The following is an 18,208-nucleotide window of genomic DNA, read 5'->3' on the forward strand; positions in this document are numbered from 1 at the left end:
CTCTGGAATCATAAATGTAAAACCCATAATTATGGTTATTTAACAAAATGGGTTCTGTTAAGATAGTTGATGATGAAATCCCCATTCTCTTAGATGTCAGTGCCCAAATTTTATTCAACTTTTACTTATGAGTAAATGTATTATAACTGTTATTTGATTAAATGTCAGTGGCCATTAGGCAACTCTTAGGTAAGAAGGCTTAACCACTGTGCCCAGAGGGTGTAGAAGGGATTACAAAGAGAAATGAAGAGAGGATTGTTTTAGTAGCTGGGTAACAGTGAGGCAACGTTGCACCTTAATAAAGTAACCACAGACGCTTTACAAAAAGCAAGAGCAGCTTTGGCAGGAAGAGGAAGAGCTCAGAGGTGGGAAGAGGGTGAAGTGAAATGAGAAGGGTCGCAGCAGGGAACAGCAGCTGACCGGATTGCAGCCTCACTTCAGCCTCTCAACAACCACCCCAGTGAGGATGAGCAGCCATTGTTATTTCTCCTCCACACTTGAAACCAGCGCTTCTTATGGCTTTCAATAAGGAACTATTTTGAAATAATTTTAGATGTACAGAATAATTATAAAGTAGCACTGAGTTCCTACAGACTGCTGGCCCAGTCTGATGACTCCAAATGCACTGTATTAGTTACATTTCTGTTGCTGCGGCAAACATCATAACCAAAGCTGTGCCAGGGAGAAATGGTTGATTCTGGCTCAGGGTCCCAGGGGTAGAGTACCTAACGGTAGGAATGGCATGGCATGTTGGCAGGAGAAGGAAGCTGGCTGTATCTCGTCTGTACAAAGGAAGCAGACAGAAAGCACTGGAAAGGGGCAAGGGTAACCTCGAGGGCTGCCCCTAGGAAGGTACCATCTCCAACAAGACTCTGCCTCCTAATGCTTCCACAGCCTCTCTAAACATCGTAACTAATGGTGGAGCAGGGTTCAAATGCATGAGTCTATGGGGGCCATTCTCATTAAAGCACCACACATACCCGAGCTGATCACGTGACTTATAGAGGATAAAATCTGTTTAGTACTTGCACGAGAGTGTCTTTGCATCAAGACATACTGATGGAAAGAACTAAACCCTACTGTATAGTGAGTGATGGGCTACGAGGCTAGGCTACCAGATCCTAGAAAATTCCTTCTTCAGACAAGAAGGCACTTTTTATCTCATCAACCAAAATCACCCAGAACCTACTGCAAATTCATATCCTATGTTGCAACTGTAGAGGCTTAAAAGACTTGAAATAATCTTAGAAAATCACACCTGAAATGTTATTTAGTGGCTTCAAGAAGAAACTGGCTTTTGTTTCAGTATAATGGGAGACCTTCCCAAATCTAAGCAACAGATAATTTTAATAAGACCTAGAAATGTACTTGTAAATGAGCATATAGTTTAATAAAAATGGAGAATGCTGTGGAATTACCAGAGAGGTGCTCACACATCACGTGCTTGCACGCAATCACAGCGTCATCTATTGAAAGCAGAGATAGTACTTTCTAAGTCATTTTCTGAAGGGCTGGTAATCACTCTTACGTATTCCTGTAGGTTGATGTCACACGCTGTAAGTTGTATTTCTGGTTCTAGTCCTCTGCAGTGAGGATTATCTACTGTATCATATCAGGCATGCCAGACATAAGCGAAGTGAGCATGCCCCAGTACACTGCACGCTCGCCTCTGTATAGTGTCATCTAGAGAAAAATGCAGCCCGGATGGCACTTATTTTCTATGGCACAGATTTTAATTTCATAAGTAGCAGGGTGGATACTTTGATTAAAAAAAAAACTCAATAAAAATAAAGACCTAAAATCAAATCCATTCCTCTATTTTCTTCCGGAACTTAGGAGGCAGGATACCCCGTAATAAATACTGATGATTTCTTCAGTCTTTTGATGTCAGTGAGTCTTCAGGAACAAAACTTCTCAAATTAACATCTCTTAGGCAGAGACTCATTAAGACATTAACACTTGTCTGTGGTTTTGATTGTCCTTTGAAAATCAGAGCCCGTGATGAGGTATTCCTTCAGTATAAAACTAGACTTAATTTGTCAATTATCTGAGAAAGCATTACTTAAAGGGGGAAGTCAGTGTCCTGGAGGAGGGATGGAGTAGGACTTGGCAATGGACAGTGAGAATACAAGGAAAAGGGTCCAGTGGCTGCCGTGAGGCCTTTCTACAGCTTCCTCCACACATCTAGATGTCAGCACAGAAAGGTGTGTTTCACATTTGACAAACCATGAGTTTGCTTCCTGCATAAATTATGAACAGTGTGAGACAGATCCAGATTCTCTGGTGTCAGGCAACATGGGGTTTGGGCATTTTGGAACAATTTACCTTCCCAAGGATACATTTTTATTTTAAAATTAAACCAGGTCTACTTGAAAATGACTTATTTCCTAGTAGTAGGTATATTCTAACTTACCAAGATAGGGTTTTTCTAGTTGAGAGCATTAGAAAAACAACTTACACTGCACGCTCGCCTCTGTATAAACTAACCCTAACTAACAGTTGCTTAGGCAAGAGAGAAGTTCATCTTTCCTCACATAAATGAATACTAGTGATAGCCTTCAGACTTGACACAACCACACACTGAGGTCATCAAAGCCTCAGGCTCCTCCAGTGCTGGCTTTGACGTTCTAAGCTATGGCCTTGTCTTTGTGATTCATAATAGCCTTCCAGCCTTCACACTCAAATAAGTCAGAGGTAAGAAGGGGAGAGACTGACTGCACTTCCCCATCTTTAAAGAGACTAACTTACTGAGAAGTGTAAGATCTACCAATGAACAGTATGGGAGCTACCATGTGAATCATAGAAGCCAAATAATGTAGTTGGCCCTTCTAAGTAGGCAAAAGTCACGTTGCAGCTTTTTAGCAATTAATCTCATTAGAGAAAAGTTTGCCTAGACTACTCAAGTAGACTCCACTCTCTGCAAACCAGAGTGGAGAAGCTTGAAGCATGGTGAGCACAGGAGAGACACCCTTGGCCAACAAGTAACCACAGATGTTTGTCAATCCTATTGGCTTCCTTCAGGGCAGTGCACCCGCAGTGACTCCAGGTCGGGGAGAGGTTGGAGAGTACGAGGAGAGACTGACTTTCTGATTTTACAAACATGATCATGAGAAAAAAAGGAAGATGAATAAAACAAACAAACAAACAAACAAACAAACAAACAGACAGACAGACAGCCGCACTGGATTCCTCTGAGGAGCACACTAGATCTGGCGTGTCTGTAACACTACAGAAAACACTCTATAGGAAGAGGAAAGATTGAAGCTGACAAATGAAGATGGATTGGAGGGTGCAGACTCTTGGCTAACAGGAAAATTAAATTTAAGTCTGCAGAGAAATCAGTACAGTATTTAAATATTTGCTAGAGTAGCACAGTATTTAGTACATTTGAAGAAAACATCTTCCTGAAAATGTGGTTTAGTCCTTACATGGGATAATTTTTCAAGACAAAGAACTTGGTGGAGGCACATTCTACTTTCTTCATGCTCTGTGGGCTTTAGTTGGAGTTTTTAATTTATGCTCACAAGCCATATTACTTTAAGTCTAATATCCTACCCCTTGCAACTTTTCAAAGTAAATTACAGTTGTAATATAAAAGCCATTTTTTTAAAAAAAATAAAATACTTATATCTCAAGATCAACACTTTGTGTGTGTGTGTGTGTGTGTGTGTGTGTACATGCTTGTGTGTTGGTCTGTTGTAGTATGTAGTTCAGGCACTGTCTCCCTTGCTGCCTCCCATTCTGAAACTTACAATACAGTCACTGAGGTTGAAGAGATACGGCATGACCTTGCCTTCCACCCACACTGCCAGGTCAAACAGAGGCCATTTCCTGAACCTTTAGACTGAATGCAGAGCTGGCCTGCTTCTCTCAAGGTGATGACACTAAGGACTTGAACTGCTTGTGGTGTGTTATCTAGCCTCCAGATACAGAACAAAAACACATGGTGGTTCATTAGGTGAGCAACATGAGGCCAACCAACACAGAGAGAAAAACAGAGTTTTGGTTTTTTTTTTTTTTTTTTTTTTTTTTAATTCCGTTTCTTTTCAAGTGTTGCTAAAATTATTTCCTTGGTGTTTCAGATTCTGAGGCCCCAGCACCTCTATTTCCATCTTTAGGATGCATAGAAGCCACAGATTCTCATAAGAAGTTTTTAAAACAATGTTATCAAATAATGCATCACTCAGAGGTAGAATACTTAATAAAGCTTTATGTGATCTGCAGCCGCTAACATGAATCCATGCTTCTGCTCACACAATCAGCACAGAGGTAACGTCTCTCGACATTCTCTGAGTCTTTTCCATATGTAATGAATATTGTACTATGTAATGGTAGCACAACTGACACATCCCTTTTAATTTGCACATGGTAGCTGCCATCTGGACACTGTCAGAACACTGAATACACATTATATAATCACTTAAATATGATGGCCAAGTTCTTTACTCAGGAGGAAATCCAATCTCTTAAATAACCTTTAAGCAATCAGCAGGAAGTACCAGGTTTTATTTAGTAAAATTACCTCTAATACCAGAAGTGTTCTGTTTCTGAATAAAACATGCTTGATCATGGTAGACGTCTACCTACTCCATAAAGAGCTATTCAGTTTCTATGACCTCAGACTATATCTAGTATATGCAGGCACAGGAAAGGCCATGACTAATTAAGACAGTTTTGGGGCTGGAGAGATGGCTCTCTTAGTAAAGTGTCCAATAAGCAAGCAGGAGGACCCAAGTTCAGATCCGCACACACACAGAAAACCAGTACTCTTCCTGAGACACACATGGCTGTACCCATTGCTGGTGGATTGGAGTGAGACCTGCCAGATACATGAAGCTTACTGATCAGCCCGTCTAGATTACGGGCTTCAGGTCCAGTGAGAGATCCTATTTCAAAACATGAGGTGGAGAGCAACTAAGGCAGGAGACAAAGGATATCAGTTTCTGCCCTTCACATGCACATTCACATGCAAGCATGTGGTTGGTTTTCCAGAGGACACAGGCTCTGTTCCCAGAAACTACATGAAAGCTAATAACCATGTATGTACTATAACACCAGGGAAGCTAGTACCCTCTTCTAGGCTCCTCATACAGCTTCATACATGTGTCTCTCTCACACACACACAGAAGCATGTACATGAATAAATGTACACTTTAAAAATGCTGACTATTAGTTTTTAAAATGCGTGAGTTCTTGGGGCAGATTTACAGTTCCAGGCCCACAGTTCCTCCTGTGGAGCAGGCCTTAAAGCCAGTCGTTACCTACACCACATGCATGCTAGTATTGTATCCCTGAGTGAGCGGGGGTGTGTGTGTGTGTGTGTACCTGTGTGTGTGTGCGTGTGTGTGTGTATGTGTGTGTGTGTGTGTGTGTGTGTTGTGTGTGTGTGCAAGAGAGAGGGAGAGAGAGAGAGAGAGAGAGAGAGAGAGAGAGAGAGAGAGAGAGAGAGAGAGAGAATGAGAATTTTGTCATTCTTTGACAAGGACTAGCATTAGGCAAAAATTCTGAAAACATCATTTGTCCTTGTAATAGTCTCAACTTTCTGTTCCTGCACTGCTTGGATGAGTTCTACAGACAGCATGAATTTTGGTAAAGACTGTGTTCAACTATTGAAAAGAACACTGGTGATCTGGTAGAGTTTTCATAGTTTCCTGTCAATGTGAAAACAACCTCTTAGCAATACTGCATTCTGATTTCTGTTTTCTCCATGCTCCAGAGCAGATCAGTGAGCTTGTTATAAATTGTCCCTGCCTTTTCCTCTTTGGGGTACAGAGAGAGAGTGGTAATGAGGGGAGGGTGGGGAGGGGAACAACCATACAGAAGGGGAGGGGGAGGGATTAGGGGAATGTTGGCCAGGAAACTGGGAAAGGTAATAACTATTGAAATGTAAATAAGAAATACCCAATTTAATAAAGATGGAGAGAAAAAAAGAAGACTATTGTCAGAACGATACTGCTTATGGGGCTTCTGTTCAAGTTTTGTTCTGAGGACTTACTATCTGCCAGTGTTAAGCAGTAATAGATTTCTGAATTGTGGTTACATATTCAGTTATATATCCACATACACAGTCAGCCAACAAAAGACATAGGTCTCTATCACTGGCCAGTTAAATCGTATATATCTGAGGGCCTTCAAAAGAATAAAACAGAAGAATGAATGAATAATTTATTCCCCTTTAAGTAAATGTATATAGATAGATGAATTAACTTTCAAGTTATTTTTATGTGTTTTCTAGTCTGAACGAATAAAAGATAATCTTGTGAAAAAAAAGCAATACTTCTCTCTTCAAGTAGACACTAGAAAGAGCTCATAACATTTTAATAGCATGAAGCAGCAAAGCTGTTGATGTGCACATCCTCGTTATTGAAACTTAGTTACACTGATATCAGCACATATTAATTACACATAACAACGATCTTATTGTGACACTTTCATAACTGTATATATAGCATATTTTGACCATATTCAATTTTATGGCTTTGTGCTTTCCCATGCCCACTGAGGCCCCTTTCCCTTCCCAGCAGCCCCTTTTCTACTTTCTGTTTCATGGCTACAGTAACTGTATGAGTATACAGATTTGAGGATTTCTACAACATGGCCAAACACTGCCCCTAGTAACTAATCATAAAGGCTATATTAGTAATGGGAGCAATGATGGCGGCAATATGGCTTTTAATCATAAATGATTCTCATGGTCTGTTAGTGGAGTGCATGAGGCAGACAAATGAAGTAAATACTCTTTATTGCTAACTATTCAGAGTAGGTTCCTGGGCAAAAATAACCACAGTCGGCCTATTGCTCATCTGAACAATGGACTCTGCCAATTAAAGCTGGAACTGGTGCCTGGCATTGCCAACAGACGTATTTGGGCCAATGCAAGTCAACATCTAAGTGGTGTGGGAAGGTAAATTGATGACACCTTTAGCTAAGCAAACAGAACTACTAAGACTCCAACAGGAAGTCAGCCACACAATGACAGCCTTTCACAACTGCAGGGTAGGCAGAGATGGTGAGGAGAGCCCTGAGAACAAGCTCGCAGAGGAGTGTGTACCTTGTAGCCACAGCCTTTTATAACCTTGTGTTATTCAGAAGGGACTGGCTTTCTATATTTGGAAACTACATTTTAAAAAACTGAACAAACAGATAACAGTATCTGCATAGCCCACTGCTTAGTGTGGCAAATCCTCAGTCTGAACATAAAGTCTCCAAATGGCAATGCTGTTTAGGGAGGCTGTGGCCCCGTTAGGATCGAGGTGCAGTAACTGGGCCACAGTGGGATAGGTTTCCAGTAGAGCCAGGCTCTACTTCTAGGCAAATTCTTTGTGTCTGTGCCCACCAGCATATTATTAAGCCATCTCGTCCTCACAGCCATGGACAGAAGCTGGTTCAGCCACCATGTCTTCTGTGATGCAATTGAGAGCCCAAGGGAATCCTTCCCATTGGGCATTCTATTGCAGTGATGAGAAAAATAATTGATAACTCACTAAAGGCACAGCTATGTTATCACGATACATGGACAAACACTGAAGGCTTTGGTGTTTGGATGTGTGCATGCTCACGGGAAGCTCATCTGGCAAGTCAACTAGTGGAACACTAGGGGCTCTCCTGGACTTCATTATCTACTGACAATCTGAGCACATGCTGCCAGATGAATGCACATGTGCTGTGCTGGATCACATGTTGTACAAGTGTAAGTGAGCCCTGGCAGAGCATGTGAGAGAGGAGGGTGAAGAAGGTGGGAGATGGAGATGGAAAGGTTGCTTGAGTGGGTTCTTAATGTGTACTTGTAGCATGCTAAAAGGCTCTCCTGTAGAAAAGGGAGAATGGGAAAATGCAGTGGCTGACAGGATCTCACCTGCTTTTAAATCAATACCATGAAAAGTGTCAGACATATCCATTAACACAATGGAACAGCCTAGTCACTAATACGCTTCCAGTTGAACTCATGTGGCTGATTTTAAGTGAGGGCTGTGATGGTCTGGAAATAAAGCTGATGTCTACTCTCAGGTTGCTCTGTGTGACTTACCAGGAAGTAGTGGTAAGAACTGGACGGAAGGTAGGTAGGTCCTCAGGACTACCTCAGCATAGGGGCAAAGAGAGGGGTGGTCTGTACTGAATAAGCTATGATTTGATAATCCACTACACAACCCGGGCACTGAGATCGAAACCTTGCCATAAAATAGACTTACTTTCCTATTTAGAAATACTAACTCAGAGATTAAACCACTGAAGATAAATAAAAGCCAGACTATAGAACAACAATCTGCCCACCTACTGTGGGGAATGTAGGTCAAGGAGAAAGAATAGGGGAAATATAATCCACAAAATATTCAAGGCAAAAATATGCTGGTTATTACAGCAACCACAATCTGAGAACTATAAACACTAAATGTAAATTAGTGGTAAATCCTGTGGCAATCTTAAATTCAATGATATTTTAAAACTCTTCTCTGCCAAGGTGTTTTATAAACAAGTTGGTGGACTGATCTCTAAGAGAAGCATTTCATTAAAAAAACAAATTAGAATTACTTGAGACAGAAAATATTGGTTCTAAAAATTGTAATTGAACAGTGTAATCAGTTACGTGCTTAGCAAACATTGATGCAGAAGTCAGCCCAACAGGCAGCAAGGCCTGCACACGCGTGGGCCCTGCACGATGAGAAGCTTGTAGTGGGGGGAGTGCTGGCTTCTGTCTGTACCTGACACCTGACTGTGTCTCGTCTGTGAGGTGGGGGAAGGAGAAGGAACAGCCTGTCCCTGTCCAAGTCCACACTAGAAAGTATTCTTTCACCAAGAAGAAGGACCCTTGTTACTGCTACGTGCCTTCTGACGCTGTTAGCAAACAGAAGATGCACACTTTCAGTCTCAAGGCTGCTGCTGGCCATTTTGCTCCTGGAGGACTTAGAAAAGAGGCAGGAGACACTGGGAGTGGTACTGACCCAGAGTCTTTACTTCAGCCCAGGCATTTCATTGAAAACTTAGATTTTACATTATCATTATATTATTATTATTAATTGTTATTATCATTATATATGTATATGTTCATTCATGTGCTACGCTGTGCATGTGGCGGGCAGAGGACAACTTGGGAGTCCATCGTCCCCTGGAAGAGGCAGCAGGCATGTTTACCTGTCTAGCCATCACACTGGCCTCAGCCCCAGATTCATTTGACAGATATAGCACCAATAACAAAATTTAAGTCACTCCTTTTGTGATTTATATTTCTTCCATATTAAAATCATAGCATCTTTACAGAAAACTTTTAATAGAGTCTATTTCTTTTGAAAAATTCACATTATATATGAGCATTGAAAACACCCTTGCAGAGTCTCAGAAGAGAAGGCCCTAAGGTTTTGCTACCGCGTTGTAACTGTATTCCAAGACAGCAATCTCTCCCCTTCGACGTGCCAGTGTACCTGTTGACATCATGAGCAGCAGAATCTTTCAGAAAGCCTGTTTGAAAAACAAAAGCCTAAAAAAATCCTTTTACACACTCAAATTGATATTTAATTACTCTATTTTTTAAAGTTCTTATTTTATAGAAAATTATACAGTATTCCTTGGGATTCTTTATTAAAATGCACCTATAAAGTCAAGAGACACCTGGAATGTTTTACTCCAGATAATGACCCATTTTGGCACCTGTGTCATGATCCCTGACCTGTGTCACACATTTAGGACTTAGGGGAGTAAAGAAATGTTAACATACCTGGCAGGGCAAACTGAATTCTGTCTTCTGCTTTTCTTTAATAAAACCTTTATAGTTCTATATTCTTTTTATCATGTAAGGCAAATTCAATGTTATCTTATCAAGGTCTTACAATTCCTAGTGGTGTTCTTACCAAGACCACAGGCAATTACATTAATTTGATGAATCACACTGGAAGTGAGTGGGGCAGTTACAAGGCTGAGTGTCCACATCTAGGGTCACAGGATGCTGTCCTTCCTGCCCTCCGCGTTTGGGACACTTCGCATCTCTCTCTGTCTTCTTGCTGACATGAAGCCTGTTGCACATAACATTTTCTTGGAGCACTTGCAGACTGTCTGTACTCACCCATGTTCTGACAGTTACTAGGAGGAGATACTAGTGCTTTTTAATCAATGTCTACCTTTATTAGTTTTGATGCTTTTAAATTTGAATATCGAGGTTTACCTAAACAAAAAGTTGACATTCCCTATACAACATGGTAATTTTTAACCCCTGACTCTAGCAAGGGTTTCCTTTATTGGTTAGTGTTCCCTGAACTCTGGCAAATGAAAGTGGCAAGAGTTGGGATTCTGAAATTGAATGGAAAGAACTCTGTTAGTATGCTCATATCCATATGAATGTCAGATAAACTTAGATATTTATTACAATTTTTTCTTCATCCAAATCAACTGGTTATGTCTGCACGTCTCTGGCTGGCGTCCTCTGCACTACTGCTCCACCTGAAGGCACTGGAGTGGAAGATGGGCATTTTCTACCGACCGCATCTTCATTGTTAGAGGCACCTTTTACTAACATTCTTCCATTGTTCCATCGTTATGAAGCTTTTCTCCCTCAGTCCCCTTTCCTACAATGCTAACAACTGGATCTGTCTCTTTACTGCAGAGTGTTCTTTAAAATATCAAGTAAAATAGATTTCTAGTCCTACAAATGTAATAAATGGATATAAACATAATACATATATATGCACACCTAAACATGCATGCACTTATTCATACAGACTAGAAACACAGATTTCTATATTGCAGTCTCCGTCTCTCTGACATGCTAAAGGCTGAACCCAAAGCTTTGACGTATGCAAGGCAAACTGTTGACTTTGGAGTCACAACCCTCATCTATCTTCACTGCCAAACCCAAATCCATTGCCATTTTAAGCATCTTTGTGGTGTTTTTTAAAATATTGTTTTAATTGGGGGTTTAATTGTCTTTGTAAATGCTTATCTTACCCACACCAATCTTTTGTCTTTTATGTTAGGTTTTATTAGAGATGTTTACGGACTCTTAGTTTTAGAGGAAATTTATTTCCATTTATAATTAAAACAAATCATGCTGTGGACTATTAGAAAGAATACACTTTACAAACAGAAGACAGAAAGCCTCTGAACTCTCTCTGGCTCCTTAGTGAGGCTTCCGGTCGTCTTGTCTATAGAAACTACAGCCCAGGGGAAGCTCCTGGAGAAGCTCCTGGGAAGCTCTGGGCCTGCTTGGCTGAGGCAATGGATTTCTCACCTTATTCAGCTTCATGAGACACTGCTTCCTGTAAAACCTATGGACAGTTAATTTCTCCTTAAAAAATGAGGTGGCCACCCGAGATCTCAAATTTAACTTAAAGCTTATTTAAAAACCTTTAAGCTGCCTTATATTTTATGAATACGACCCTGATTTTTAAGTATATCCTATTGGATTAAAGCAGATATATAGTCACAAGGGATAGTCCAAACCCCAACCCAGCCATAGTGTGTTCACTCTGGTGAGCTCTGTTCGCAGCTCTCCTGCGTACCCTTACTATTTGTAGATTAGATTGGAGGTAGCTCTCACTTGAATCAATGTCACAGAGTGACCAACTTGACCAATGACAAATTTGAGCTTCTTAGAATCCTCCCCATGTAGAGCCCTCCCTGTCAGATGGCTTCTCTAGCTTTTAGGGACTCCTCCCTGGCTTCTGGTTTGCTTAGTCACACCTACCTAACTGGAATGAAAAAAATTCAATACAGAAATCACTGCCAATACTCAAACACATCTGCCTTACTTAGAAGTGGCCATCTGGAAAGGGCATTGTGCTTGATATCCCCGCTTTGTGCTTCATTTCTCTAACACACTAAAACAGCTCAGAGGAATATCTATTTCTCCATCCATCCACTCATCCATCCATCCATCATCCATCAATCCATCCATCCATCCATCATCCATCCATCCATCCATCCATCCATCCATCCATCCATCCATCCATCCATTAGTTGAAGGGAACATCAAAGATCAATAGTGATTTCTCTCTGCTACACAGAGAGTCAACTGTTGGGAATTTGGGTCAAGAGAACAAATGTTTTGAAATGGTTAACTACGATGAAGGTGGACTGTCGAGGTAAAATTAATGTAAAATTTCAGTCAGTTTTCTTGTTTTTGGTCCCATTATACTTAATGGCAATGAAATAGAGTCTAAGGAACTGAGAGCCAGGAGCACACATATTATCAGCAAAAACCGCAGCAAAGAACATGCTTACACATACTTGCTTAAGAACATGCTTACACCCACCCATATGTTTTCAGAAGCAGTGAGGGTCCCAAGTGAGTCTTCATGTTTGTAAAACCTTGCTCTTCAACACTTCATTTATATGAGAACAACTAAGAGAGAAGGAAAGAGGGAAGAAGGGAGGGAGGAGGAGGCTGGAGGAGGAGGGAGGGGGAGGACACCATTTCTTTCATTCTAGGAGAGAAGGTAGAGCACAGTTTCTGCAAGCATAAGTGATGCTTAGAGGAAAATTAAATCACGGAATGATGCCGAGGCTGATTATTCGACTGCACTTTAAAAGCCAGAGACTGCAGTCTGTGAGTCCAAAGTGGTTTCATATGGACTGCCACAGCTGCGGTTTACTCTTGAAACTATAACCTGTCAAATTAGAAGCAGGCAAGGCCTCTGGTCTTAATGGTTCCCTCTCTCCTTGTACTGTCTGCAGTTATGTCTACAAGTCTATCATTTTTTATTCATTTCAACTATGCCATGTGGATGAGTAAAATATGGAAACTACTTGTCATCTTGGCAGAAGAGAATTCTAGGATGTTGCGGACTTAAAGAAACTGTCAACTTCGGGCTTCCTGTACAGATAAAGCTGCCTTCTACTCTACGTGTCCTTGCCAGCTTTTGCTGATATTTCATTCCCTCACTGACACTGTGTAGTGTATAAGACAATACCGGACAGTGTGGTTCAGATGTGCGAGCACTGGGGCTGCTCCTGCTTCTGGAGACTGACTGGTTTTACGGTTTCAGCATTGTTCCCGGTCTACTCTGTTATTCCGAGCCTGGTATTTCAGCACCTTGATTCTCTTCCTCAACTGTGGACTGACTTGTTTAGCGGAGATCTGCCCCAGTGGAATTTTTTATGTATAATTTTGTAGAGCCCTCCTATGGGATCCCTCCATGCACATCTCATGAGATGAAACATTAAAGACTAAGTACAAACGCTTCCTCCCAAGCACCAACATAAGTGAAACCATGCCCTACGCAGTGTCCTGTGCTGCGGAGGACATAATGGCATCAGAAATATATGCTTATCATCTGCTTTAGACAACTTGGCATATTTTTGGCCCATGGCTAAGTTGAAGTAAAACTATTTGCAGTTGCCTCAAAGCAAGGTAACCACACTGTTCTAAGAGACCACGGCCTTCATGTCCCAGTTCAGGAGCGAGGCATGATAATTCTTTAAAGAATGTTGTTAAAAGTTACAGTGCATACATGTCAACTGGGCTCCTCCCAAAATTTAATGAAATAATTACCCAGTGTGGCATGCTTAGGGACCACGATGCAATAGACATTTAGAAACTCTTTGGAATTTTGGAATTATCTCTTGCCCAATTTAAAGAGAGGGGGAAACTGAGATTCCTTTTTGAATGTAGAGGTAGAATGTTGCAGTAAGAACTAAGAAGACTACCGTGTGTGCTGGAAGGCACTCAAGTGAAGTCAATCATTATGTTCATTTTTTTCCTGGAGTATAATTGATTGAAAGTCTAGATAGCTAAAGTAAACACAAGACATACAGTTTTTATATTCATCGTGAGAACATGTATAGGGAATGTCCTTTGTGCTCTGTGACAGTGACATAAAGCACACTCCTTCCCTGGACAGCACCTTAGTGGGAGAGGCTAGCCGCAGGCTGCCAAAGCAGGCTGGAAGGCTGCTCTTCACTCGCTGTGCCAAGACAAGAGCTCTGAGAATTACCTTTGCCCCAGAGACAACTGGATAATTTGGAACAAAAAAGAATTAAGTAAATATTTAATCTAACGTGGTCTGAATGGAGTAAAGTGCATCAGCAAACGTCAGATCCAGTGTAAGGAATGCTTGTCATTTCCAAAGAAGAAAACACAGTATCAAAACGCAGCATGTTTCTCAGAGTCATGTGTGGAGGCAAAACTTCCTCCCTTCCTGGGGCTTGCTCCCGAGTGCGCTTCAGACAAAGGGTCTGACATGGGCTCTATAGGCTACAGTCAAGGACACTGGACAAGAAGTGAGAGCACAGTGCTGGGCAGGGAACCCCTAGGAAACACATGAATGTGCCATACCTCCATTCTTTCCTGTTTAACATCATCGAGTTCGTTGTCTTCAAACATTGCCAGAAGCTCTCCTGTCTGGTCAATAGAGTTGATCAAGTCCTGAGCAATCTTTTGTCTCTTGTTTGTACCGCTGCTGCCACTCAGTTTTTCTTCATGAGGAAGAGACAAAGAACAAATACGCTCGCTGAGCAGGGTCCATCAGCACCAACCACACACAGCACACAGTGTCAAAGTCACTCAGAGCCACCTCTACAGAGAAACTTCTCTAAAATACACACAGAAACCAATCACCAGTATCACAAAATAAAAAGGACAGTCAAACCAGCTTATCAATCAGCATAGTGAGTGTGAAAGGGCTGACTGAGGCCCTTATGAAAGGAAGAGGGGCTCTCAGGCTTGGCAAAGAGCACTGTTCCGTAGACCTTTACAAGAGAAGCAAAACACAAGCAGGAGAGGGTGTGCTAGGTTACTGCAAGCAAAGGAGGTAGACTGACAGCTCCTAGTGTTAAAAACACAGCCCACGACCAAACTGCCACACAGGACAGCGTGGAGTATTATCTGATTAAAAGAGGAAGACTAAGGGGGCCATTCTTCTGTAGACTCCAGATAACCAAAACAAATACAATGGAAACTTATTAAGAAATGTAATTAATGAAAAATACTTGAATACATGTCTTTCAAAATTGACAATTTCTGGTAAGCCATTAGGATGACAAGTACTTCAGCATCTAGGGATGTCAGCATCCACAGAATGAGGGCTCTATTCTCTCAAGCCGTAGTCCTCTCAAGTGGACGCATTAATGGACACATGATCACAGTCAGGGCTAGAGATGAGGCTGAGTGACAGTGTGGCCGTGGTGCATGTGCAAGACTCTGGGTCCAACCCCCAACACTGTGTGTGTGTGTGTGTGTGTGTGTGTGTGTGTGTGTGCACGTGCGCGTGCGCATGGGGAGGACAGAAAATACACACATACCAAAAATACTATACGGACTGCTTTCTCCTTTGCTGGCTCTCCCTCTCCTCCCTTTCCTTCCCTCTCTTTATATTATCCACCAATCCCCAACTTAAGATACAACTCAGAATGGTTCTCCTGTATGTGAACACCAGACATTTCTCTGTGCTCACATATTCATAATAAGTTTCTTTATATATGTATTTTATTCAATTTCCTTTAAAAATAAGCTCATAGCCTTTATTTATGAAGAGAGATTTTTTTTTAAATCCTCTCCTCTTCTGCTCAAGTTTCCTCATTGAGGACAAAAAAGATCTGATTCTTCTGGAAGGCCTGCAGAACCATCTGTACCCCATAGTATGCACTAACACTGTTTCCAGTCCATCCTGATGACGGCAGACACCTTGTGTCAGTGTCTGCACCGGGGAAATGCTGCAAGTGGCAACCCATTCCTAGGTTGTTCTGTTCTTGGGGTCCATGTTTCCAGGAGGGAAATGTTATAGGTGCTTCAAGTTTTGTCAGATAAATTCTGAACTTGTTTTCTCCACATTTCTCTCACAACTCCAGGGAAAAGTCAATGACTCTAAAGTGAACTACTGTACAGTGAACACCACAGCCAACAGGGAACTCCAGCATCTTTTCAAGTCTGCCAGCCACCCTGGGAGCCTTTCGTTTCCCTCACTGTCTATCCTGCTAACAAGGACTCTTCCTATCACCCCGTTGCTGTCTGCCTGACCACTGCAGAGCATCTTTTCTGTAATTTAAAAGTGTTATATTGTTATTTTACCTTCTGTCTGACTTCTCTCTACCTCCACAGAGTGGAAACTGTCAATCTTCAAATTTTCTTTTCAGATTTATGTTTCCTTCCTTTTGTTTCTTTGTATTTATGCATTCAGAATTTGCTTGGTATATAGTAGATGTTTTATGTTCCATATTGTGTCTTGAAGATATATGTACGTCACCACTAATACCTACATTTTCCTGTTACACTGGACTGTGTCAGACCTTGAATCTTCGTGTCTTGGATTCTGTTCTTGGACTTCTTAGCTTGTGTCAGTCACCAATACACAAAGTCCTCAGTGAGACCACAGGAGTGATATATATATATATATATATATATACTTACTCTTTGATTTCATCCCTTCTCAAGCTGCATATGGGCATTGCTCCGTAGGGAAGCTATGATATTTCCTATGATCCCAAGAAGACATTTTGGAATTATACCCAAAGCACCATGAATTCAGAAATTTTGGTTGAACTGATGCATTTAATATATTTCAATTCTGTTGTTCTTTCTTGTTGTATTTACTCCTAGTTTAATCCATTCTTGTAGTCAATATTAATAAAATGTCCCCTATCTTAATTCCAAGGAATATCTTCCTTGCAGGTGAGTATGCAAAGGACTGTGGCGTTCATAACAGTTTTAGGGTGTTTATGTTGATCCCACATATTTAGTAATATGCTTCCTAAGTAGTTAAGATGGGGGTTATTAATGTAAGCAAAGATTAGTGAAATGAACCCTACAAGCGATCCACTCTTAGTGTAAGTGTAAAAGTGAACTGTCTCGCCAATTTCACTTAAAAAAATTCTGTGGACATAGTGAAAAAAAAAAGTTACCATTGACACTCCACTCTAAGGAAATACGATCTAAGCACACATACTCTGACATTTTGGTAGTTTATTATTTAGCTGTTACAGGTGTGTTAAACTAAACCAGTGGTTCTCAACCTACCTAATGCTGTGACCCTTTAATAGCATTCCTCACGTGGTAGTGCCCACAAACAATAAAGTCATTTTGTTGGTACTTCATAACATAATTTTGCCACTGTTATGAATTGTAGTATAAATATCTCACATGAGGATATCAGATATGCAACCCCTTTGGATGGGTCATTCACCCCTGCAAGGGGTTGTGACCCGCAGGGTGAGAACCACTGTAACAAACTAATCTTCTTTATTCTTTTAGGTGTTTTAATACAGAATTCTATGAGTAATGCTAGTATTATCTTGGTTTCTTCACATTTATATACATATCCACCAAACACTTACAGGGCACCAGGTTTTGTGACCTTCCCACTTATCTTTTTGATGACATTTGTGATCTTTATTTCTTTTTCTTTTTTTTAAAATTAAGCCATTCATGATGATAAACCTACCATTTCTATTCTAGTATTGCTTTTCCATTTTCATTTTCCATTATTTAAAGTTCTGCTTTTCTTTCCTTTTGGGGGTATGAATTGTATGTGTACATGGTGTGCTATGCACACATGTGCTGGTGTGACTGCCTGGATAGATGCACATGTCGAAGACATCAAGTGTCCTCCTCCACTACTTTCTGTTATACTCCTTGAAGTCAAGGCTTTATTCTTTCCTTTAAGGTAAAACTATAAGGGCTAGGGATATGGCCGTGCGGGTAAGGTGCTCATCACACAAGCCTGATGGCCTGAATTTAGGTCCCCAGAACCTACATAGAAGCTAGGGACAGTAGTGTGAGCATCTGAAATCACAGTGCTCCAGGAGATGGGAGTCTGAGGCAGAAGAGCCTCCAGAAATGCACTGATCACCTAGTCTGAGGCTAGTGAATAAGCTGGAATAGGGAAAGGACTGATACTCAAGGTTGTCTTTTGACCACACATGCAGGTATCTGTACTCAACACACACATGTACACATATCCACACACAAGACAAAACTATCAGAAGATGCATTAACATTATTTGTTTAGTTGTATGGAGGTAGAAATAAGCTAAGGGACCTGGCATGGTAACATGAGCTTCAACCCTAGTCGATTTAAAAGCAAACTATAACTCAGAAAGTTACTGCAAGGGATGATAAGGAATTGTTAAATGTTGCAGTTAGCGGCTAATACAGATTAATACATAGGATATCAGTAAGACTTGGGGGGTGAGAAAGCACTAAAATAGTTTTCATTTGAATAGTGATAGTTATACCAAATAAAGATGACTAAGCATTCTATGATGATCTGCTTGCTATAAATATATTAAT

At 41.0% G+C, this 18,208-nt stretch overlaps 1 protein-coding gene across 17 annotated transcripts in view; it reads right to left on the reverse strand.

The window, feature by feature from the left end:
• Positions 1–18,208, reverse strand: part of Supt3h (SPT3 homolog, SAGA and STAGA complex component) — a 328,341-nt gene that overhangs the window by 87,273 nt on the left and 222,860 nt on the right. For all 17 annotated transcript variants that reach the window (XM_008766906.4, XM_063267750.1, XM_039084827.2 and 14 more), the window contains one exon: positions 14,261–14,400. In XM_008766906.4, the coding sequence (XP_008765128.2) occupies positions 14,261–14,400 (140 nt within the window). The remainder of the gene's footprint in view (positions 1–14,260; positions 14,401–18,208) is intronic.

This window comes from Rattus norvegicus, chromosome 9 (assembly GCF_036323735.1).
Source record: "Rattus norvegicus strain BN/NHsdMcwi chromosome 9, GRCr8, whole genome shotgun sequence".
In the NCBI taxonomy this organism is placed as follows: domain Eukaryota; kingdom Metazoa; phylum Chordata; class Mammalia; order Rodentia; family Muridae; genus Rattus; species Rattus norvegicus.